Source organism: Phasianus colchicus, chromosome 6, assembly GCF_987193195.1.
Source record: "Phasianus colchicus chromosome 6, bPhaCol1.hap1.1, whole genome shotgun sequence".
Lineage (NCBI taxonomy): Eukaryota > Metazoa > Chordata > Aves > Galliformes > Phasianidae > Phasianus > Phasianus colchicus.
This window is the reverse complement of record NC_143441.1, coordinates 53,432,902-53,457,283: the sequence shown is the minus strand read 5'-3', so window position 1 is coordinate 53,457,283 and position 24,382 is coordinate 53,432,902. Positions and strand designations below refer to the sequence as shown.

General features: G+C 59.5%; 1 protein-coding gene across 2 annotated transcripts in view; it reads right to left on the bottom strand.

Annotated features, from left to right (window-relative positions):
• Positions 1 to 24,382, bottom strand: part of AGAP3 (ArfGAP with GTPase domain, ankyrin repeat and PH domain 3) — a 79,592-nt gene that overhangs the window by 9,723 nt on the left and 45,487 nt on the right. For both annotated transcript variants that reach the window (XM_031613823.2, XM_090143336.1), the window contains exons 10-13: positions 22,765 to 22,869; positions 18,619 to 18,784; positions 5,646 to 5,819; positions 2,897 to 3,058 (exon numbers count right to left, since the gene is read on the bottom strand). In XM_031613823.2, coding sequence (XP_031469683.2) covers positions 2,897 to 3,058; positions 5,646 to 5,819; positions 18,619 to 18,784; positions 22,765 to 22,869 — 607 coding nt within the window. The remainder of the gene's footprint in view (positions 1 to 2,896; positions 3,059 to 5,645; positions 5,820 to 18,618; positions 18,785 to 22,764; positions 22,870 to 24,382) is intronic.

Below are 24,382 nucleotides of genomic sequence, written 5' to 3'. Positions count from 1 at the left end.
GCACACAGGTTGGGGCCGGTTGCAGCTCCTGGATCTCCCACAGGCACCCGCCTGCAGGGCCTCACAGTGGGGCTCTGCCAGGTCCTGTGCAGTGGCTCTGCTTGTGGAACCATCCTCTCACTGTCCCCATGCCCCCTCGTGTCCCCTCCCAGCAGGAGCAGCACTGGGGGATGCTGGCACCAGATGCAGAGCACTGCAGCCCCATTCTGCACAGCAGTTTTACACTTTCGCTGTGTTGGCTGTGTGAAAGCAAAGAGCTCGGGTGATCCAGCTGTGAAAGTACTGCTGGTAAATGTGCAAAAGCAGATAATAAAGAAGCAGTGAAGACTCAGCCCTACGGACACTGTCCATGACATCAGCCACCAGCCATGCCCACTACATGGGGCAGTGCTGAGCCCCAGGTTCACCACCAGAACCAAGTGCAGACATCAGGACATGGGGGTGGGACCTCACACGGAGGCTCATTCATTACTCTGGTTTGCTCGCTGCTCGTTTGGCTTCTGATGCAGATGACCACGCGGTGAGCTGGCCGTGGCTGCAGCCCAGCACACAGACCCCAGCCCTGCCACAACCACTTCCAGGGCTGCAGGTCCTGGGGATGGGCCCCGTGCTGCAGGGCAGGTGCTTCAGCCCCATGCCAGCAGGGTGGGCTGTGATGTCCCCTCCAACCCAGCCATACTGTGCTTCCCTGAAAAGGACTGCCTCGGCTCTCCCATTCGTATGGAGCAGAGACATATGGAGCACTTCCCATAGCCATTCCCAGGGTGGAAAACCACAAAGGACGGAGCTGGAGCCACAGGTGACTGCTGCTCACAGCCCCAGGAGCTGCACACAGCCTGGCTGCAGGAGCAGCACGCTCTGCCCGGGTGCCAGGGGCTGCAGGCAGGAGCCACAGCTGTGTGCCGGGTCTGCGCCGTGACAAAGGCAGGTAGCTGATACCTCCCTGAGAAATGATGTTCCATGTTGATGGATGTGAAGCAGTGCACTTGCAGGAAAAAATGACGTTATTCCAACAGCTGCCAAAGTTCTGCATTAACTCCATCGGCCTGAAGCAGGGCTGGGTACCACTGCACAGCACGGCACTGTGGGCAGGGAGCAGGGAAGGGGACAGCAGAGGGTACTCAGTGCCCTCATACACTGCATGGCACTGCACCACCACGTGCTATTCCCATCACTCCACCTCTCGAGGACACTGCCAACAGTGAGAGATGAGGGTCCCTGCGAAGCTTCCTATGAGATGGGAGAGGATGGGACGGGCTGAGATGCACAGACTGGGGTCACAGCAGCTCTGCATCCACAGGGGGCAGAGGGCAGAGACTGTGGGACCAATGCATCTCCTGGAGAAGGAGTTCATGTAATTGTGAAGCTCTGAGCAGCTGCTGGTCCGCACTGCTGGCTCGTCAAAGCGTGCTCATTTTTAATTACTCTCTCCACTAACTGTATTCAGTTTTGCACAGCTTCAGATCTTTGCCTTTGCACCTTCCTGTGCCACAACCATCTGTGTTGCACTCCAGAGCCGGACTGCTCTGTGAGCACTGATAGCAGCAGCCCTTCAGCCCTGCACCTCCCACCCTTCTTCCTGGAGAGCCGAAACCTTTCACATCCACATCACAAACAAAGCCATCAGCCCCAGTGCCACTTTGGGATCTTCCCTCCAACGCTGCAGTATCTCCAAGCCCTCCTGCAGTGTCAATCACTGGGTGGGTCACAGCACTGCCTGCTTACACCCATGTACAGGTACAGAATTGCTGCACTCTGACAGCCCACATGTCACACGTAGAGAATGTGCCTCTCCCTGTCACAGTGCTGGGAGAGCTGCAGATGTGGGGAAGGGCAGTGAAGTGTCCAATAATCACCACCCATCACAGCTAAGCACGCACTGGTCTAACATGATGAACGTACAGCAATATTTCTTGCCTGCCATGAGACGCCCAGTGCACATCACAGACCCGAATGACGCGGGAGGTACCGGAATCAAACGCCATAAGGGAAAGTCCTTCCCAAACTTGGTGTCATTCAGGTAAAGATCAACTGCATATGGAGTAAACCAGAGCTGCTGAATCCCCCTGCAGACCTTCACCAGGATGCTTTCCGAGGGAGGAATGACAAAGAGCTGCTCAGGCACAGCAGATACAGCCGAGGGCTGCAGCTGCCCTGGGATGGGACAGGACAGCAGCATGGCCATGGCGCAGGACAGACTCCACTGCACCTCGTGTTACAAACAGCATCTGCTCTGATGCCTGAACTTAGCCCCACTTCTCCTTCAGCCACCTGAACTCCATCCTTAGTTTGCTTCCTGCAGAAGCTCACTGATGGCTGCAGGACACGGTAACCTCAGATGGCACCCAGTACCTGAGCACAGCGCTCTGCAGAGGCCAGCCACAGGTTCAGGCCCTAGAACTGTGCTGCACTGAGCTGTGCCTGCTGATGTGGGCAGCCTTCACGCAGCCCTGCACAGCTCAGGCTCTGCTTCAGAGGCACAGATACCCACAGTGCCTGGCAGAACGCTGCCCGCTCCATCACACTGTGCTCCCCTGCAGCAGATGAACACCTCCAAAGACCCTCACCTGGAGGCAGACCAGCAGGCCTTCCAACGGTGGAAGCGTGGCAGATTCACAAGCACGCAGAAACGAGCTCCTATGGCAGAGAGCGTCTGCAACCTTCTGCATGTCTACGCACACTGTAACCGTACGTGCGCTCCCAGCCCTGCTGATACAGCCCATAATTGCCACTACCACTAACGTGCACACAGCAGCACGCTGGCAGTCCTGCTGCACCGCACGTGGGACACCACGGGCAGATTCAGGGGTGACGGCTCCCTGAAGAGGCACCAATGAGTTGGGCAGGAGCACCCCGTGCCCCGGTGTCCCTGCGCCGCGGAGCAGAGGCTGCCTACCTTCAGCCGCCGTGCTGGGGCCGTCGGGCCGCGTCGTCCCCGTGCTCTTTTTCCTGCGGTGCTTCTTCCTGTTGGCATGCGGCGACGGGGGCGGCTCCAGCTTGGGGCTGGCGGCGGTGGAGATGTTGGGGCTGGAGCTGAGGGAATCGGCAGTGCCGTTGGCTATGGACAAAGAGAGAGAAGATGATGTACAGCGGGAGGCACCCGAGGGTTCAGGGACGGCAGCAGCGCTCTGCCTGGCTGCAGCTGCACAGCCCCGACCTGCAGACAGAGCAGGAACTGAGCTGCTCAGCACTGGGTCTGGGGCCGGAGGGTCTCCGTGTGGGTCCCTATGCTGTATGGGTCTCCACGTGGGGGCCCGTGTGAGTCCCTACGCGGGGTCACCCTGGGCATGGGGACTCTCTTCGGGGGGCTGCTGAGGGTCGCTGCCAGCACTCGGATGGATGGGACACGCACAGGCACCATGCAGGGCAACGCCTCTGTGTTTGGAAGGGACAGTGCAGCACGCTGCCATGTGCAGCCCACAGCCCTGCACCTCCGCAGCCCCGCGCCCTGCACGGCCTCGCAGATGAGGCGAGGGCTTGCCACGCTCGGGAACCTGAGCGCAATGGTCTCCATAGGCTCCCGATATGGAGCTGAAGAAGCTGCATCCCCAGCAGCAACGCACCAAATTTATCCTCAATCATACTGTTCCTTACAATTAATAGCAGAATTAGAAACAATCAGGGAGCTGCCTAATTACTGTCAATTAGAGCGCGCTAATCAAGCTCCGATCACACACACACACGCTGCCGCTGCACTCACCATTAAATGTCAAATTTCATTAGAGACCAGCAACAAAATCAAAAGCCTGACATTCAATTTCAGCAGCACACACAGCGCAGGCTTCCAATCAGCATAAAAATGCAGACTCCGGGGAAGGCAACGAGGCGCAGGAGCCCTCGCTGCTCGGTTAACCCTCTCCGAAATGTGCTCCTGCCTCTGTGTGCCCACAGCTCCGCTCCGGCCCCGCTGCCCAGCACGGTGCTGCAGCGTTGGGCATCCCAGCGAGCCGCAAGCGCAGCCCCAGGGCTGGTGGCACCGGGGAGGGAGCGGTCCTGGTGGCGCCCAGCAGCACGGAGCTGCCTGCTGAGCTGTGTGTGTGCATGGCCAGGATGGGACGTGGTGGCACAGCTCTGCCGTGCCAGGTTCCTGCTGGATCTGACACACACGAGTGGGGCGTTGCTGCTGCTATTAATCCATGGGGAAATAGCTCACCCTTGGCAATTGAGAGAAATAAATCTAATAAAATCAGATCCCACTTTATGGATATAAATTACCTCTGCCGTTCGGCAGGACGGGGCCTGCAGGAGGTGCGAGGTGCCTCCCACCCCCAAGCCCAGCACTGCAGGGATCTGAGCTTTCCCACCCGAGGGACCGTGGTGCACCCCCGTGCTGCCTGCCTGCTCCCGCACCCCCGTGCTGTGCCACACCTCAGGGCTGTGGGGCGCCTGCAGCCTGCACTGACCCTGTGCCCCCTCTGCACAGCAGCCATCACCCAGCCCACGCTGTCTGTGCTGCCCTGCAATTGTTGGTACAGAACTGAAGCTGGGGACTTGCAGGGTCCTGGCAATGTCTGTGCCAGCTGTGCAGCCCTCCTGAGGAGCTCACCAAGGTGCACGTGGGAGAGGACAGGGGGGAATGGCTTTAAACTAAGAGGGGAGATGTAGGTCGGGCGTCGGGAGGAAACTCTGCAGGGAGGCCGCAGCAGTGCTGCTCAGAAATGAAGGTGCCCCATTCCCGGAGGTGCCCAAGGCCACGGATGGGCCCTAGGCAGCCTGAGCAGGTGGGGGCACCCAGCCAGGGGTGTCCCTTCCACGCGTCCTATGTGATCCCGTGGCTCTACGATCTCCTGGAGCGGGCGCTCTCAGACCTTTGGCTCTGAGGAGAGACCCTCTCCCCGCCGGCCCTGGGCACGGAGCAGCCCTGCAGCACAGCGGGGCCGTGCCATACATGGGCAGTGCCCAGAGCATCCCCCCCCCGGCAGCACGGCCGCTCCGTGTCCAGGGCTCGGGCTGGGGGGGCCGTGGCACATTACTGCTCAGAGCTGCGCCCTTCCGCTGCCGTCGCCGCGCTGCCCCATCAGCAGTAACAGTCTGATTAATTCGCTTCCAGCAGGGAGCTGATGGGGCCAATGATGGAGCCGCTGCATCAGGCGCGCTGAAATTGATAGTTTTTCACAGTTACAAATGAGGAGCCTCCTCAGCTGCAAATGGCGCCCGCACAGTCGGACTCCGGTAATGATCATAAAGAGGCTCTCTTTAAACTGCGAAAGCCCCTGGGACCGCGCGGGGGGGCGGCTGCCGCGCTAATGAGAACTACAAGGGGCGAGCAGGCATGGAAATGGCTCCTCCACTCTTGATGTGCATTTAACTGCTTTTTTAGTGCGGCGGCAGAGCCAGGAACGAAGGAGTGATGAATGCAGCACAAAAGCATTTATTTTCCAATTCGGCAAAGTGGCTACGTTGGGAAATGTATGAATTATTTTAATTCACTCAACTGTCCTGAAACGTCGTGGAGCGAGCGGGCGCGGGGGGAGCCGCGGTGTGCGCACAGAGGGTGGAATCACCACTTTGGGTTCCTCTGCCCCAAAGCCCGCAGCGGGGTGGGTGCTAAGAGCAGCCTCCGCTGCCCCCGGTGCGTGCTGACCCTCGCTTGGGCCCACCCCACAGAACCTCCCGCAGCCCCGCAGGGCCGCAGTGCCACTCACCGGGGTTGGGGCAGGCGCCGGGCAGCGCCATGGCCTCGCTCCACTGATCGGCGCTGGAGACAGAGTAGGAGCGCTGGTGCATGCCGTCGGGCTTGGAGCTGAAGCCCACCAGGTTGATGCCGCTGACGGAGCGCTCCGAGTGCAGGGAGGTGCTGCTGCTGGAATGTGGGGCGCCTGCAAGAGAGCCGCCGGGTCAGCGCGAGCCGACGGCTGCCTGGGGCAGAGCCGTGAGCCCTGTGCCACGTGTGTGCAGGTGCCCGGCACCAGGGCTGCTCCGGCCCTCCTCTCCTGCAGGTCCCCACACAGCACCGGGCAGCCGGGTGCCCAGCATGGCACAGCTGGGGGTCCCAGCACGCAGCCCCCCTTCGGTCCGGTTCTGCAGTCTGCGATCTGCTCCCGGTCCCCACCGCGACCACAAGCACCTGCACCAGCAGGCACCGCCAGCAGCCCCAGCGCCCGTCCTCGTGCAGTTTCACCGCCTGTGTGCCCCAGCACAGAGCACAGGGCGAGTGGAAAGCCCATGGAGGATGTCATGGGGACAGGCAGGGGGAAGGCCTCTGCCCCCGCTGGGACCCCTTAGCTGCATCCCGGCAGCTTAGAACCCACCGAGGAAAGTTCTGGGGAACAGAAGCGGCCAAAGAAGATGAGATCACTTTGATCTGAAATGGGTCAAATGTTTCTGGATTACAGGAACAGCCCCGACTCCCCACGCAACCAGACGGAGCTGCTCCTGCTGCTGAGTGCTGCCAGCAGTGTGTCTGGGGGGAGGACACTGCTGGGGGGACCGACCACACCTGGCACTGCACACACAGCCCCACACCTCCCCTGCTGCCCCGTGCTGCGAGGTCAGCTGCGCTCTGCTCTCCAGTGCCCCACGACTGCAACCCCCCACGTGCAGCACCAGGGTCTGTGCATGAAGTTACAGCTCTGTCCCCACCATTCCCAAAAAAACTGCAAAATGTGGTCCAAATGTCACCAATGTTTGAGTGCTGCCTGTGGCTGCGGAGTGCCAGGATCTCAGTTCCAAATTTCCCTTACAGAGAGCAGTGGCTGTACCAGGCGGCCATGGCACGAGTAGAATGGGGGGCAGCCTGAGTGTCTCCCCGCTTGCAGCCATGGGATCAGGTCCTGCAGCCCTGAGCACCAGCTGTGGGGCCAGGCTCCCACAGAACCATGGGGCCAGGTACCGCAGACCCACAGCCCCAGTGCAGTGCCACCGCTCAAACCCCTGAGCCCCACTGCCGTGCGCTCCCCCTCCCTGCCTTGTTCAGCACCACAGAAACACGTGTAAAACCATGACACTGACTTTGCCTCTAATTAGCCCTTAATTTACAAGACACACTCGGAAGGGTAATTAGCTGGCGCTCCGCTCTTGACTGCCGCATCCATCTCCTCTCTCCTCCTGGTGGGAGGGAGCCCGCTGCCACCAGAGCAGGGACACCCCTGGGACTGAGAGGGGATGGGTCCTGGGATGGGACGAGATGGAGTGGGACAGAGTGGGACAGGATGAGATGGGACGGGGTGGGACAGGATGGGATGGGGTGAGTTGGGAGGGAAGGTGATGGGATCCCCATCTCAGCCGGTGCAGGCTGACCTGCGCCATACTGCATGGGCAGCACGTGTGCAGTGCACAGCAGGGAGCAGAGGAAGGCAAACAGCACAGAACACTGCCTGGGGAAGTCCCGCAGCAGAGCGCAGCATCCTGAGGGCTGTGCAGTGCCCAGGTCTGCCCGATGCACAGCTGGAGCACCCCTCCCTGCAGGCACTGCCCCACCAGCAGCGTGACCACACAGAGCACCCAGATCCTGCGTCCCTGTGGAGCTGCCTGAGCCCTGCACACAGCCCCCTTGTCCTGGGAACAGGTAGATTGGTCCAGCAGAGAACCCCTCCTCCCAGACGTGATACCACCTGAGCTGCATGACAGGATCCCTGTACATTAGGCAAGGCAGAAGGTAAACAGAAAGCCACATGTAATGCACTGCCTGTCTCTCTGAGCACAGTCTCCAGGACTGACCTCTCCCTGCCCCCCCCCCACAGTCCATCAGCACAGCTTTCCCCATTCCTGTTTGCACGGAATTCAAAAAGTAAAGAATTTCACATCAACATGTTGGTGTGACCTCAGCAGTGCTCACAGCCCACAGCACTGTAACACCACGCAGCAGATGGATACGCAGTCACATTTCAGAGCATTAACACTGGAGTCATCCCTGACAGCATCACTGGGGAAAGGACTGCTTCCTCTGACAGTGCACTGATCCGACCAGTGCTGATGAAGCCAGGCTGTGGCACATCAGTTCTGCCCTACCAGCACGGCTGATGCCCACTTCTGAGCATCACGGCAAAGCCAGATCACAGACCTGCAGCGTGGCTGAGGATGGGGCCCCTCGGTGTCCCGCTGTTCCCCCCTCCCCCAGCATTGCCCCCCAGAGCACAGTGGGGTGGGAGATCCCCAAGGAGGAGAGCCCACGGCCGCCGTCCCCCTGCAGAGCTGGCTGTGTGCAGGGAGCTCCTGGGCTGCAGTTTGCACCCAGCGCCGCGTGCTGCCCCGCAGCGCCGAGCAGAGCGCAGCTCCATGACCTCACAGCTCCTGCAGGGTCTGTGGCCACGGTGGATCCCTCTGAGCCTGCCTGGGTCCAGGAGGAGCAGCCCCAGCAATCAGGCTCTCCTCCCAGCAGAGCTGCCCCAGGGCTGCAGTGGTGGTGGGAGCAGAGCTGCAGTGATGGTGGGAGCTGTGCTGCTTATTTCCAGCTGAACCACCCCTCCTCAGCCACCACTGGACCTTGCCATACATTTATCTGATAAGGCACTCTCTGTTATCAGAGTTTTGCTCCTCTCTTGGTTCTTACAAACAGCACTGGAAAAATCTCAGCCCCTTTTCTCTGCTACAACCACACCAACAGAGCTCCCCACACGTCTCCCAGCACAGCACGGTCTGCAGTCACAGGACATCCCCTGAGCCCTCCAAGTCCTCCCAGCCCCAAACTGCAGTCACCACAGACAGCTGAGAAAGGCTTCCAAAATTCCCGAATTAAATAATTCACACTCGCTGATTCCAACACGTCTAAATCTCCTACCTGCTGTTTAATTTGCTTCTAATTACAGCTGGAATATGAAGAATTCATCATTCTGCGCTAAGATACATCATCTCTCCTCTTCCCAGACACCAAACAGAAGTGTTTACTGAACACGTGGTTCCTTTCTTTATTAACCGCTCTATTATTTCCATGTAGTAATGAACCAACGCTGTGTTAGGATTCATTAGTTCCTAATAAACTCGAAAAGAACTTTTTGCTGTCTTTACCTCCCTGCAGCCCCTTGTGGTAACGGCGCCGTGTGCTCCTGCAGCCAGCGGAGCTGGGAGATGCTGGGCTGTGCAGGGAGGAGGGAGCACAGGTGGGGTTTGTCCATTCTTTGAGTAAAGCACCATGAGAGAGGAGGAGAGGGGGCTTTCCCTGCAGGACAAGGGCAGCACGTGGCCATCCCAGGCCAGGCTGCTCAGAGGTGGCTGCATCCATACACACACATACAGGCAGCCTGCGCTGCTGGCTGGCGATCCTGCCCACAGCAGGGGGTTGAAACTGGATGATCTTTGAGGTCCTTTTCAACCCAGCCATTCTATGATTCTATGATACACTGCTGCATGAAGTGAACCAGGCAGCACACAGCCTGGTTCTCCTTGCTCTGCTCCTGTGCATCTGTTGTGATCTGGACAGAGGAGTGAGCAGTTCACGTCTCCTCTAACCCAGATTAATACCTTTAAGTAGTGCAGCCTCTCCTTTGATTTTGACTTTTTGCTATCCAGTAAAATGCTCCTTTCATCACTCCTAATTACGCTCCACACTTTTTCCTGTATTTTTTTCCCCAAAGATCTGGCTCTAATTGCTTTCAGCTCTGTGAAATTGGCTCAGATATGTATTTTTGAGCACGTGTGTGTCTATGCGTGTTTGAAGCTCCCTATTTCTGCTCTCAGCTCTCCTCTGCCTGAGCAGCAGCACCACATCGGGGTTACCTGTGCCCGAGCTGCTGCTCTGAGGTCTCTGCTCAGAGGGAGCACAGCATCTCTGCAGTGCTGTGCTGTGCCTCAGTGCAGTAGGTTCAGGACGGCACCATTCCCACTGCTTGGGTCCTCTGGTGGGTATCGCTGTCACAGCGTCATTCATTCTCCACCACATCACACCTAAATGCTTCAGGAACCATTTCTGAGACACACAGCCAAAGTGGTGGAAAGCAGGAGCAGGGAATGGGTGATGAAGAAATGATGCTGATTCTGCCTTCTGCTCTACTAACGTGACCGTAGGTGACACTCAGTCCCTGCGGAAACCTGAAATCATGAGCTACGGAAAATGTACGTATGAGCAGCACTGCCTAAAGTACAAAACCAAAAGGCACCGTGCAACTGGAAGTCCAAAAGAGATCAGCACGGCTGGGATGCGGGCTGCAGTGCATGGAGCGAGCTCAGCCCTGCAGCACACTCAGCATCAGTGCACCCCGAGGCTGCAGGCAGAGCCCCAACAGCTCTGACCCACATGCAGTGCAGCAGAGGGAGCTCCCCCCCCCTGTGAGCTGCACGGCCTGACCTGCCCTGCAGCTGCTCTGTGAGGAACAGAAGGTGCAGTGCAGAAGGGAAAGGCCCTCAGCCCCCTCTGGAAGATACCAGCTGCCCCATTTCCCAGCTTCCTTGGCAGCACGGGGCAAGCAATTCAGACCCACGTTTTCACAGGTGGCCGCTAATTACATCTCGTCATTTCTGCAGGTGCCCACAGCCAGATGCTCAGCACAGCAGCCTCAGCCGTGTGCCGCCCTGCGCCCATCTGCCTCCCCCAGCACTGCCCAGCACAGCCACAGCCACAGTCGAGTCCTTTCCTCCTCACCCCCCCAAAGCTGCCTTCCCTGCTCAGCCCTGCCATGCACTGCTCTGCTCCTTTAGTGTTCTAGCAAGCAGCAAGTGTATCAAGTCCCAGTAATTGTCTCTAATTAGGGTCAATGATCATTCTGCTGGGCAGGAGCAAATCAATCTCCGCTCTCCCCTTGGAGAGCAGCAGGTTGTGCAAGGCACGGTGCAGTGCAGGCACTGCAGGGCACAAAGCAGTGTGTGTGCTGCAGGGTGCAATGCAGCGTGGGTTCTGCAGGGGCAGCACACAGCAGAGCTCTGCCCGGATGCTGAAAGCTCTGCTGTTTTGCATGCTGAAACTGGAGAATGAAGAGGCTCACGAAAGGATGTGGCCCAGTGGCAGGGAGCTGCTGTGCCCAGCACTGCTCAGCCCCCGTACAGCCCTGCCTCACCCCTCCTGCTCCTGCACGCTGCCATTGGCACAACACGGTAACAACTCTGCATATTCATACAAAGGCTGGGACAGCTGCCGAGCAGCTCAGTGTGCCTTCCTTCCTTACAGCCCTCTGCTGCTGCGCCAAAGCGTGCCCCAGAACGCAGCGCTGGTCAGTGCATTCCCCCCACACACCTTCACTGGGAGCAGAAAGCATCGCCTTCCTCCCACCAGCGCAGCCTCGGTCTGCCAAAACCTTCTGGCTGCCCACCCAAGGCTGCAGGGAGCCCACAGCCTGACCGCAGAGACGGTAACGCCGTGCTGTGATGTGAGGATGCAGCGTGATGCAGAGCTGTGAATGCCACCTGAACCACGGCGTGGCACGCTGTGACAACAGCCCTGGACATGACAGCACCCTGTGGTGGTGGCTGAGCACTGCACTGCTCAATGCATCTCTGGGATACGGATGAGGGCCGGGACCAGCAGCAGTTACACTGTGCACAATTATCCCCACTGCACACACGGAAGAACTGCACGGAGCACTGCTCAGATCCCTCGGCCTTCTCTCCTCCACGCGCACAGCCCAGGGCTCTCAGCCTGCCCCATCAGGAGGTGCTCCAGGCCCCACCATCTCCGCATCCTCCACTGGGCTTTCTCCAGCAGTTCCCACCTGCCTGGAACTGGGCAGCCCAGCACTGGGTGCACTGCTCCAGCTGTGCCCCCCCAGGCAGAGCAGAGCGGAGGATCACCTCCCTCATCCTGCTGGCCACACTCTCTGCAGTGCAGAGAGAGGGTCCCACTGGCCTCCTTGGCCACCAGCACACACTGCTGGCTCACAGTCAGCCTGTAGTCAATCACTGGTCAACTGCTGGTAAACTGTTAGCCAACCGTTGGTCAACCATTGGCCGCCCTGCAGAACTCCCTGCTCACGTCACCTCCACCAACACGTGTCAGTAACAGCTGCTAACAAAGCACCTCCTGCTCTGAGTGCCCAGGTGGGGACTGAGCACCCACGGGAGCTCAGCAGGGCTAAACAAGGCCAAGTTCCTGGGGAGAAACAGCAGCTCATGGGCTCTGAGCTGGGGGCACACGGCTGGCAGGCGCCTCTGACAGGTCTGCCTTCATCTCTGCCTCAGCACCCTCTCCTCAGAAAGAAATAACAGGAGAGAGAGCAGTTACACCTTGTGGGAACACGGATCCCACAGCACAGGGCACAGACAGGCTCAGCCCTGCATCTTCCTGCAGCTCCCTGCTCCCATCTGGCCCCGCGCTGCCCCGCAGGTCCTGGCAGCACAATGCTGAGGGCTTTGCTTCGCATTCAGGACTCATCTTCCTGCTGAAGGGAGTAGGTAAACATGCATGAGGTGTCACCACCTGAATGCTATAGTGCATATTTGTAATATAAATATGAATTTGCACTATTTTATACATGATTCATGATGAAAAGTATTAATTACAAACAAATTCAATCTCTGATCCACGCTTTACTCTTAGACTACAAATAACCCTTAAGGTGTTGCTGGGAGGAACAAAGGTCCTGCATAGAGGAACTCCTGGGACCCCATGCTCCCACTCCCAGTGAAGCTCTGCTCTGCGCAGCAGCACAGGCACTGCCTCAGCGCTTTCATCATGGGGTAGCACTACATCCAGCACTGCACCCAGCACTGCTCCCAGCACTGCACCCAGCATTGCACTCAGCGTTGCTCCCAGCACTGCACCCAGCATTGCGCCCAGTGTTGCTCCCAGCATTGCTCCCAGCATTGCACCCAGCACTGCTCCCAGCACTGCACCCAGCATTGCTCCCAGCACTGCACCCAGCACTGCTCCCAGCACTGCACCCAGCACTGCACCCAGCATTGCACCCAGCACTGCACCCAGCACTGCACCCAGCACTGCTCCCAGCACTGCACCCAGCACTGCACCCAGCATTGCACCCAGCACTGCACCCAGCACTGCACCCAGCACTGCTCCCAGCACTGCACCCAGCACTGCACCCAGCATTGCACCCAGCACTGCACCCAGCACTGCACCCAGCACTGCTCCCAGCACTGCACCCAGCACTGCACCCAGCATTGCACACAGTATTGCTCCCTGCACTGCTCCCAGCATTGCACCCAGCATTGCTCCCTGCATTGCACCCAGCGTTGCTCCCAGCACTGCTCCCAGCATTGCTCCCAGCATTGCTCCCAGCACTGCTCCCAGCATTGCACCCAGCACTGCTCCCAGCACTGCACCCAGCGTTGCTCCCAGCACTGCTCCCAGCACTTTGGGGTTGCAATGACTTGACGCAGAGGCAGCCAGGCGGTGAGGAGCACCAAAGCATTCCAGCAGAACCTGCCCCTGCCCAGAGCAGAGCTCGAGGCACCGCTGCAGGCAGAGCAGTGTACCCAGGTGAAGCTGCCATGGCTCTCCCTGCACAGCCACGGTTCAGCTTCCACAGACCGCCGTGCAGACAGCAGAGCATCCGCAGGGCCACGTGGGCAGGGAGCCCCTTCTGCAGCACCAGCACTCTGCCCCACGTCCCCGCCGAGCTGCAGGGACGGCCCCCGTGCTCCCAGAGCTGCTCTGCGTGGTGCCCACGTGCCGACTGCAGGCGCTGCAGGGCAGCTTCGTCGCGGAGCCGAGCGCCGAGCGCCGCGCACCCGTCCCAGCCTCCGCACCACGATGGAGCAGCTCTGATACGGGATGGTCCCAGCGCTGCCCTCTGCTGCTGCTCTCCCTCAATGTCAGCGTCCCCCACGGCGAGCAGCGCTGTGCCGGGAAACAGGTTTTCCCTTTTCTTTGTTAATTCTTCCCTCATTACATTTGAAATTCCACAATCAGTGTGCACTGTAATTGTCGAATTTGATGCTAATGATTAATGAATTAAACATGGATCCATCAATTAGTCCTCGGAGAATAATTCTGCATAAAGCAGCGGATAATGTAATTACAGTAACAAAGATAATGAGATGTTAACATCGACGGAGCCCGACGTGACATGAGCACAGCAGGCGCAGCACCCGGCCTGGGGGAGCCCATCCCACTGCGCTGGGGGCAGCGCGGCCGGGCGGGGGCTCAGCAGGGACGGGCCGTGCCGTGGGCTCCTGGCTCCTGGGAGCGAGGGAGGACCCTGCGCCAACGCGCACCCTGTGCAGCACCTCCACGAGCAGAGGGTCACAGCGCCTCCCCGGCTCCGGGAGCAATCACGAGGAGGAGGAGGTGAGGAGCTGCCTCCATCCTGCCCCGTCTCTCCTGGCCGCTCACCTGAGGCCCTGCGTCCAGCCGCGCCGTGCAGCACGGAGCAGGCTCACGGGCTCTGCATGTGCCCACGTTAAGCGTGCAGGGATGCACACAGCACAGCCCACGTCCTCCAGCAGCGGCCATTGTGCACCTCCCTGTGCTGGGAGAAGGGCCCCTCTGCAAAGCAACAACGCAGGGCTGCAGCTGTGCTCAGACCGGGCTCAAGGTGATGGAACATGACCCTGGGATCCTTTCCATCCCATCTGAGCGAGAGCTGCCTTCGTCCTTCCGAAACACGCACCGATGGGGCACCAAAGTAGAAGGGGGGAGCTGCTGACCCACAGTGAGAGCGCAGCTGTGATCCTGGAGGAGGAGACACCAAACCTGCGCTGCCGCACCACGAGGGATACATCACCAAACCCCACACACGCAGCCCTTTATATCCAGAATGCATTCCCAGGTGAGAAGTGCCCATCCTGCTGGTGCCCCCAGCCCGGATGCTGCCGGGTTTGCACCACGCAAGCAGCCCTGTGAGCACTGCTTGTCCCTGACTGCAGGAGCCCTGCTGGGCTCTGCACTCTGCATCCCCACACTGCCCTGGGCAGCACAGCTCCAGCCCCGCAGCACAGCCCTGCTTCCCACCGGGCAGGCACTGCTGAGAACCTCCTGAACCTCTGAGGAGCAGCACCCACTTGTCTTTTCCCTGTGACACTGAAACATCTGATTTCTCCCTCCACATCCAGAAGGAATCATCACAAAGAGTGATCATTCCTACATAACGCTGCCTCAGCACACCCTGTATGAGCCCCAGTCCATCTCTAGCAGCTGCAGCCCCAAAGGGAGCTGACCACCAACACCCCCTGCACACACCTGGCCCCAGTGCAGACACCGGACCCATGGCAGACACCTGACCCCACCACAAACATGCAGCCCCAGTGCAGACCCCCAGCCCCACTCAGAGACCTGCTCTGTATCCATGCGGCATCAGCAGCACACTGAAGAAATGGCACCTTTGAGACTCAAAACACTTCTTGGACTGTTTGTTATATTAAGGAAAACATTTCATGAATGCTAACAACCACGGACTGTCTGTATCTGCTCACCACTGACACCATGGGCTGCTGGCCCTCACGCACATCAGTCCCAACACATTCCCATCTCAGGGATGAGAGATCCTGCCCTGGATGTGTGGGAAGGAAGCTCTCCCTCCTCCCCCATGCACCTGTGGATCTCCCAGGACACGGCACTGCTCTGCAGCACCCTGCAGTACCCCACACCATCCCGCAGCACCCTGTCCTGCCCTGCCCAGCACCCAGATGCAGAGCTGCATTGCTGCCCAGCTCTGTGTCCCAGCACTGGCTCAGCCCACTCAGCCAGCTGTGGGACTGCACTCAGCTCTCAGCTACTGCAGTGCCTCTGGTTGGCCCCCACCGATACAACTGCATGGAGGAACTGAAGCCAGGAGGGCACTGCATTGCACAGTGAAGGGTAAACCAGCAGAGCAAAGCAGAGGCTCCCTGCCAGCACAGCCTGGGGGGATCCAGTTCTCAACGAGAAGCTTACAACAGCTCTGATCACACTCTGATGGACACCTGGGGCACAAGGAGGTGAACAAAACAGCAACGATACAAAACCATTTTTAACTGAGGACAGAGTTGTGGCTGGGAGCCAAGCTCTGCACCACGTGTCAGAGGAGTTACAACCCCAGAGATGAGCTGCTTCAGCACTGAGTGGGAACCAACGATCCCTGCGGGTCCCTTCCAACCCGGGATGTTCTGTGATTCTGTGACTTCACGCTTCTGCACCTCTGCAACGAAACATAAAGCAGAGGCAGACAGGGCAGAAGATCCCAACACCAACAGCTGCAGCGTGACACTGTGCCTCTGAAGCAGTGTTTGTGCAGGGAATGTGTGATGTGAGCAGTGCGTTATTGGGCACGGCCATCCCTGAGCCCAGCCGTGCAGTTCCCATACCGGCAGCTCTCCACCCCTTCACTCAGCTCTGTGCTGAGTCTGCCCCACTCCGGAGCTCAGCCGGAGCCCCAGCAGCCCTGTGTGCTGCCCGCACACCTCTGGGCACGCTGAGAGCTCTCCATCTTTGTTCCCCTTCCTCCCCTCTCCCCACCGCTCCTCTTGTCCCCATGAGGACAGTGGCACAGCTCTCAGTGGCCGCAGGGAGCAGCTCTGACCTCCCCACGCTCTGTGCTGCACCCACACGCTGCTGGGGGAGAGCAGACCCCCATCTGCAGAGCACAGCCCTGGAGATGGCCACGGGCACAGCACTGCTGAGGGCTGCACTGCCCAGAGAGGGACAGGAGGGACGCGGTGCCCAGGGAGGAGCTGTTACCACAGCGGAGTTTTCACCCAGCCATCGGCTGCACCAGAGCTGAGCAGAGCCCCACTGAGTGCTCCACTGCTGTGCTGTTTGTGTGCAGCACCACATGGCTGCGCAGAGCCAACGCACACCTGAGGCTGCTGCCCCATCCTCAGTGCTGTGTGCTGCGGGGGGACAGTGCTGCTGGGGTACAGCACTATGGGGACACGGCGCTGGGGGGACACAGTGCTATAGAGACACGGTGCTATGGGGACATGGTGCTATGGGGACACAGTGCTATGGGGACACGGTGCTATAGGGACACAGAGTCAGGGGGTGTGCTATGCAGGGGTGCAGAGCGAAGGCAATGTGTGAATGGGGATCCCACATTCACTGATCTGCCGCCAGCACAGCCCCAGCACCCATGCAGCGTCAGCCCGGCACGCACACAGCAGCACACACAAATGGATCAAAGCATCTCTTGTAGGAAGATATCTGATCTGGTGTTCAAGGCTCCAAGCAGCACTAAGCCCACCACCCTCCTGACACACGACGTCAGCACTGAATCACGCTCCCTGCCAGGGAGCTGCATCTCCAACCACAGCCCTGTGCTGCTCTCCTCGTGCTGCAGGTGAGGCTGAGGCCCCACGCCGGGCTCCAGGCAGCAGTGACCAGGAACAACCCACAGCTCAACCCACATCCCGACCCCCGCCCCAACCACATCCCAGCTGTGAGGCCAGGAGGGCAGGACGGCTGCTGGGAGCAGAACATGGGGTACATGGTGCAGGATTCATCACGGGAGCCGTTCTGTGCTTTGCCCGAACCCTCCTCACAGCTGTGGTAACTGTGTGGGTGCAGACATCACACCGAGCACCCTGCAAACACGTCTGAGCAGTGCTGTGCAGGGGCAGAGCTGCCACCGTGCTCCTGCATGCTGAGGGTGCATGGCAGTGGTGGTGAAGAAGTAGCAGCAAACAGCAGAGAGCAGAGGCAGACTACAGGCAGAACCTCCAGGTACGCATCCTTGGTCAAAAATCACTGCAGCCATACCCAGCCTGCAGAGCGAGCATGGCTCTGCACAACTTGCAGTGGGTGAGGAGGGCTCACTGCTCCACAGCAGCGCCTGTCCTGGGTGCTGCGGACCACAAGAGCTGGCACTGAGCCCCCCTGGACCCTCCCAGCCCCACGTGTGGTGGCTGCTGCACAGTGACAGTAATCCCAGGGCAGCCCCCTGGGATCCTATGGCTGCAGGAAAAAATAAGAAGGAAAAGGAGCCACAGAAGCGGGCAGGAACAGAACAGAGTTTTCCATGATCAAGAAACATCGCTGGCAGAGTTTTCCACCACTTTATGTTGCAGCAGCTGCCTCCATACACAGCAGCTCATGCAACTCATGCCATACTTAGAGCCCAGCTGCAGCCACCTGGGGGTTACCCAGAGACACCAGCACACACCAAAGGCATTCAGAGCACGAAAGCCAGGAGCAGCTCCCGCTGCTGCTCAGCAGAGCCAGGTGCTGCCCACGTGCTGCAGGAAGGGCAGCACAGCTCCCACCACCCCAACAGCACCCTGCAGGCACAGAGCCCTGGGGGCTGGAAGAGACCTCCAGAGACCTTCTGGTCCAGCCCCCCTAAGGGTCCCTAGAGGGAAGGCACGAGGTGAGGACATGCTGCTGGCTCATAATCAGCCTGCCATCAACCACTGGTCAAATGCTGGTCAACCAGGATCTCCAGGTCCTTCTCTGCAGAGCTCCTTTCCAGCAGCTCAGCCCCACCCTGTACTAATGCTGTGGTTATTCCTCCCAGGTGTAGGATCTTGCACTGTCCTTGCTGAACCCCATAAGATTGCTCTCAGCCTGTCCAGGTCTCACTGAACGGCAGCACGGCCTTCAGGTGTGTCAGCCGCCCCTCCCAGCTTTGTGCCATCACCAAACTTGCTGAGGATGGACTCCATCCCTTCATCCAGGTCACTAGTGATGTTGAACAACACCGTACCCAACACCGACCCCTGGGGAACACTGCTGGCCACAGACTTCCAACCACACCGCTGCCAGCAGCTCCCAATGCACCTCACCATCCGCTTGGCTCTCCCACTCCTCCTATGCTTACCTACAAGGATGTTACTGCAGGCAGAGCCAAAGCCGTGCAGCGGGATGGGCACAGCACCACCACCTACCCGTGCTGGCTGCCAGCTGTGTGCTGCTCCGCTCCTTTGCCAGCCCGTTGGCTTTGGGGCTCGCGCCGGGCGCTGCCGCCGTAGCCCTGGGCAGCCGCTTGCCAGGCACCTTCACTGTGGTTCTCAGCAGGTCGATCTCCTTCCCGTGCACGTTCTGCATGTAGTCCTGCGGCAGAGATGGTACAGATCAGCCATGACCCGGCCCGTCACTCTCAGCCCCTCTCTCATTCCTCCATCCAACCAACGTCGGATCCCTCCGTGCCTGTGGCTGACAGCAGCCCCGGGGCTGACTGGTGTCCATCCCACACGGGGGCACCGAGCTGAGCCCAGGGCTCAGCCCACAGCCACCCCAGTGCTGGTGCCCACAGCCTGCAGGCAGCCTGGGAAGTGGATGGAGGGCCTGGATGCTGCTCTGACCCCTGGGCTGGGACCTAAGAGTGCTGGGTCCTGCTCCCAGTGCTGCACAGCAAGAGCAGGTGGAGTTGGTGTGCTGTGAGGATCTGTTTGTACAGTCCTGCCTGAGGGGGGACAGATGGGGCAGAGGGGCATGCAGGCAGCAGGCAGATCCCAGCTCCTGCATCCGCTGTCCTTTTGGTCACAGCGTTCAGGTGCAGCAGATGACAATGCAACATAACTTGGTGTGGGTAATGTGATGTGAGAACTCCAGCTCAGGTCCCCACTGGTGTGACTCAAGCCCAGAGTGGCTCAGCTCAGCACAGCACCCCTCTGCATTGCCCATCTGTGGCTTTGAGTCACTCCACACTCAGCTCTTCCCCCACTGCTGGCACAGCACTGCACAGCTCCAGACTGCACGCAGACCACAAGCATCACTCCGCCCTCCCAGCAGTGCCCACCTTCAGCCAGAGCGCGGCTGCAGCTGTGCCAGGCGCCACCACGCCTGTCCTATCCTGCAGTGCTGCACCCAGCTGTGCTTCCCTGGGCCCACACAAAAGGAAAGCACTGAGCCTGTGGTCCCCGCAGAGCCCAGGGGTGCCAGCCCCGTCCCGGCTCTGGGTCGTCCAGGCCTGTGGGGCAGCCCCAGCGCTCTTCTCCACGACGGGCAGATGAGAGGCAGCAGCCGTGTGGGGCGAGCTGCGGAGCTCTGTGCTCGCTCCAGTTCACAAGGAGGTCACCGAGGGGTTGGATCTGAGCCGGTGCTGCATGAACTGCTGCTCCAGAGCTTGGCGAGATGAGCGCAGCCAGCAAGGCGCAGCCGCTCCCAACCCATGGCGCGGGGCAGCGCCCGCCTGGCCGCAGCTCCCGGCACCCCGACCCACACGGCCGTGGGGATGGGCACACAGCCCTGGGCGGCTCCCTCAGACCCACCAGCCCAGCGCTGCCCCGCACCGCTCCCAGCCAGGGGGGCCCGGCGCAGCCCTGGGCCGCAGGATTTCCCTGGCTCAGCACAATCGGCGCTCGCCGGCTGCCTGCCGGAGCCAGCGGTCACCGGCGCTCCGCTTTTATTGCACGCCATAAAACAGCAATTTCTTCCCAAGCCTCCTCGCTAATTACCCAGCCAGTTCTCTCATTTCATTTTATTACTGGAATTAACAACGAGTTCAAAGCGTGGAAAGCTATTAAGATGTGTGATTAAGCCACATTCAATTAGTTTCTACAAACAATTTAATTGATGTTGCAGATAGAATTAACAGAAGGTGATTGTGTGAATGGCTCCACTGGCTGCAAAATGGGAGCTGCTCCGCTCGGCTCCGCGCAGCGCGGCCACGGCTCAGCCCTGCCAGTGGGAGCAGCACACACGGCCTGGGGAGGTGCTGGGACCGCAGCGCAGCTCACACTGCTCACCGCTTCCCTGCCACTGAGCCACTCGTGGGAAGGTGGGAGAAATGCAGGCGCAGGAGGAGATCTGTGCTGAGGCCAGGGCTCTGCTACCTGCACAGCTCCGTGCCGCTGCGCCATCCGAGCGCCTGGGCTTGGAGCTGCTGCTGCTCATCTGTGTGCCAGCAGCCCCTCTGCAAAGCACAGCCCGTGTCTGACTGCGGAGAGGCAATGCCAAGGAGGGGCTGGAGGGGCCCAGACACAATGTCTGAAATAGGTACAAGGTGCACAGCCCTGACAGGGCACCTTTGGTGGTGAAATGAGAAGCACGACCCAGCCAAGTGATGGGGCACAGACCCGGCGGGGGCACCACCCCCATCCCTGCTGGGCAGGGACAGGCAGAAGAAGGACAGAGAGAACAGATCCCAGGCAGGGAACACCTGGATAACCCCAGGAATGTCACTGGGAACGCAAAGCAGCAAAGAGGTCATAGAATCATAGAACTATATGGGTTGAGAAGGACCGCAGTGCTCATCTAGTTTCAACCCCCCTGCTATGTGCAGGGTCACCAACCACCAGACCAGGCTGCCCAGAGATGCTCTGGGGCTGAGGACCCTGGGGGAGGTTGGGCTCTGCGCTCACCCTACCGCCTGCATTCCTATAAGAGAGGGGACAAAGCAGCTGGCCCAGTTTTGTCACTGACCCATGAGCTCTGCTTCACATCCTGTGAAGGATGCAACATCCTGCAGGGAACCTGCTTTAGCAAGGGGTTGGAATCGATGACCCCCAGAAGGCTCTCCCATCACCAATGACTGTAACACAGGTGCCCGCTTTGTGCTGCCAGAGGGCAGGAAGCACCCCCTGGTTCACCACAGAAGATGGGAGGACAGGACTTAATGGGGCCCCATTGGAAGCACCAATCTGTAAGGCTGTCCCTGTACCCAACCCTCATGCAGGGAAGGCGAGGAAAGGCTCCTGTGCCCCACACATAACCAGTCTCTGCTGCAGGGAAACAGGGGGCACCGCTACCCTGGTGCAAGGCTGAAAGCTTTCCATGAGATCTGGGGGAGGAGACGCCCACCCGCACCTCTCAGCTATGGGCTGTGCATCACCAGTTGCACCAGGTGGAAGCAAACCAGATTTTTGCTCGAGGCAGCACAGAAATGAAATGAAACACCAAAGAAGTGAAGTAAGGAAAGCAACTGACATCAAACGAGATCACCCCCTGAGGAACGAATGGAGTAAAGAGGAGACAAACCCAGTGTGCAGCAGCATCAGCTGAGAGCAGTTAAACAACATCCCCAATTACTCTGCCTCTGCCTGATTTTAACAGCGGCCCTATGACGCCTCCAATGGAAAGCTGATAAACCCACGCACGCATGTGAGCACGCAGAGCAGCCACTGCCTCCCGCTTTGGGTCAATAAAGACTAAAAAATGGGGCTGCAAAGTTAGAGGGCTGCAGAATCACACAGAACACCACACAGCTCCAAGGCTACACAGGAAAATCAACTGTTCCAGCACTCCCCTGAATTACGGAAAGCAAACGCGAGGACTGGCTCCTTCTGTAAGGATGGGGCTCAGGATGTGGGGACGCAGCAGAGCAACCCAAGAATCAGAGGCACAGCCGCCCGCGGGGCTCGGAGCACTCAAACACTACAGCTGAGGAAATGGGGACGGAGCGGGGCCTGCAGCGTGTGGGGGTGGGGGCTGCACCCCGAGCTCAGCCAACACAGCCCGGCTGCAGCGGGTGTCACAGGTGTGCGTGTCCTCTGCTCACTGCTCCAGCAGCAAACTGTGCTCAAGAGGGAACGGGGAAGAAGTCATTAGCCCCACAGTGGGGAGGCGACAGAGATGGATGGGGCAGCAGCTGCGTGCCTGAGCCGAGCAGCGAGGAGATCAGAGATGCATGGAGTGCTGGCGCACGGCGGGCTCCGTGCAGGCACTGCGTCCCCATTACCCAACACCTAGCAGCCAGAAAATTGCTCCACGCCCAAATGGCAGCACCAGACGTGGCTGCGAGGAGCCTCTGCCCGCTCCTCACCCGGGATGCAGGGAGGCAGCAGCCCCTGCTTTCATGGACTGACGAAGGGCAACGGGGAACAGACAGATGCAGTTACTGAGCATCCTTCTGCGCGGAGTTATGTTCCCATCAGCTCTTCCCAGCCAGTCTGGCACTGCAGACACAGCCATCAGGGCGGGGATATGGTTTCCTCCAGGCCTTGCTAAGATCCAGCTCTGCCGAATGACCCCACGCTCCGGGCCTGCAGCCCCCACCAACGCCAAACCCTTTGCCAGCAGCTCTCTGTGGCCATGGCACCTGCAGGAGCAAAAGGGGACCGCCGAGCCCTGCCACATGCCACGGTACTCACGTGCAGGCTGGGGTGGTAGGTGAGCACACCGTTGTCACACAGCGTCACGTACTTCTTCTTCCACTCCTTGTTGAGCGACTTGCCGCTGCGCTTCAGCAGAATGCCCTGTAAGAGAAATGACAAGAGCCTCAGGCCTCGTTCGGTCCGGGCAGCGCCCAGCCGGCCCCACAGCCACCCCAGGAGACACACAGGGACCCGCGAGGACACCCAGGGCCTTCCCAGCAGTGCCTCTCTGTGACTGGCACACAGCGGGCTGCTCCCCTGCCCTCCCCATCGCTCCCCAGCCAGACCTGTCCTCAGAGCGAGGACGCCCACGTGCCCTGTCCCACACCACCCCTCCTGCTGTGCTGAAGGAAGGTGTGAATGCAAGGCAGGGCCCAACCTCACCACTGACTGCACTCCTTGCTCTGCTCCACACCTTCCTCCAGCCCCAGATGGGGGGATGGACAAGGACCACTCAGGAGAGGCGGTGACCACACTCTGAGACAGTCACACAAGGGACGGATGCTCCCTCGGTGCCGGCAGCTCCTCCCTAGAGGTGTCTAACAGATGGAGCCAGGGACACATTCTGGGAGACAGAGCAGCCAAGGTGCTGGTGCACCCCTTCCCACTGGTGCTCCCCCAGACCCGTCCCGTGGTCTCCAGGCACTGCACACTCACAGGGCCTGGGAATGGCCATGCTCCTCCTCCCCACCACTCCGGCCCAGAACAAACTTTCATGGATTAAACCAACTTTGAAGGCTGCACCCTCCTCACCTTCACCCTGCCCGGTTCAGACCCATGAAATCTGCACCAGGCAGGATGGGAGGCAGCAACAAGGAGGGCATGAGGGCACTGCAGCAGAGCCTGGGGGGAGGACACCGAGCGCTCTGCCAGCAGGGAGCATGGGACAGCACAGGGACAGCACGGGGACAAAGGGATGGATGAGTGATGGGGCTTGGGAACAAGCAGGACCCGGGCTGCGGGGCCGGGCTCAGCCAGGGATCTCTGGGCAGACAGCAAGGCGCTGCTCCAGGCCCCATGCCAGCACCTCCCCACAGACCACACAGAGCAGCTCTGTGCACAGTGTGGAGCACTGCCTGCAGATGGGGATGCTGGGACTGCCCCATGGAAATGCAGGGCTGTGTGACACTGCATGGTATGGTCACAGCACCCAGTGACAACAGACACTGTTTTGGGATACTGACTGAGCAATACATAACACTGAAATCACAGGGGTCAGAAAAGAACAGTAAGATCAGCTATTGGGCCATACAAGTGTGTGAGATCCACACAGCTGTTAACAGATATAAACCAGCCAGGTGGAAGCTCTCAAAGCAAAATCACTGATGGGAACCAGTGATGATAAACGGCAAATGTGCATCCAGAGTAAGTATGTGTACAGAGGTCTGACCCATCTGCACTTGACTCATGCTCTTTACTTAATGAGCCCAAGGAAAGCACGAACAGAGAACGTGAAGGTAACAGGACCCGCACTGAGCTGAAATGCTGTGATGTCTGTGGTTCAGCCACGGCTCCCTCCAGCCCACACGTTCCCTCCGTGCTGTCTGTGTTCTGGGAGCACCCCAGCAGCCCACCAGGAGCACCTCCAGGGCTCCACCTCCCCCCACCCTCACCC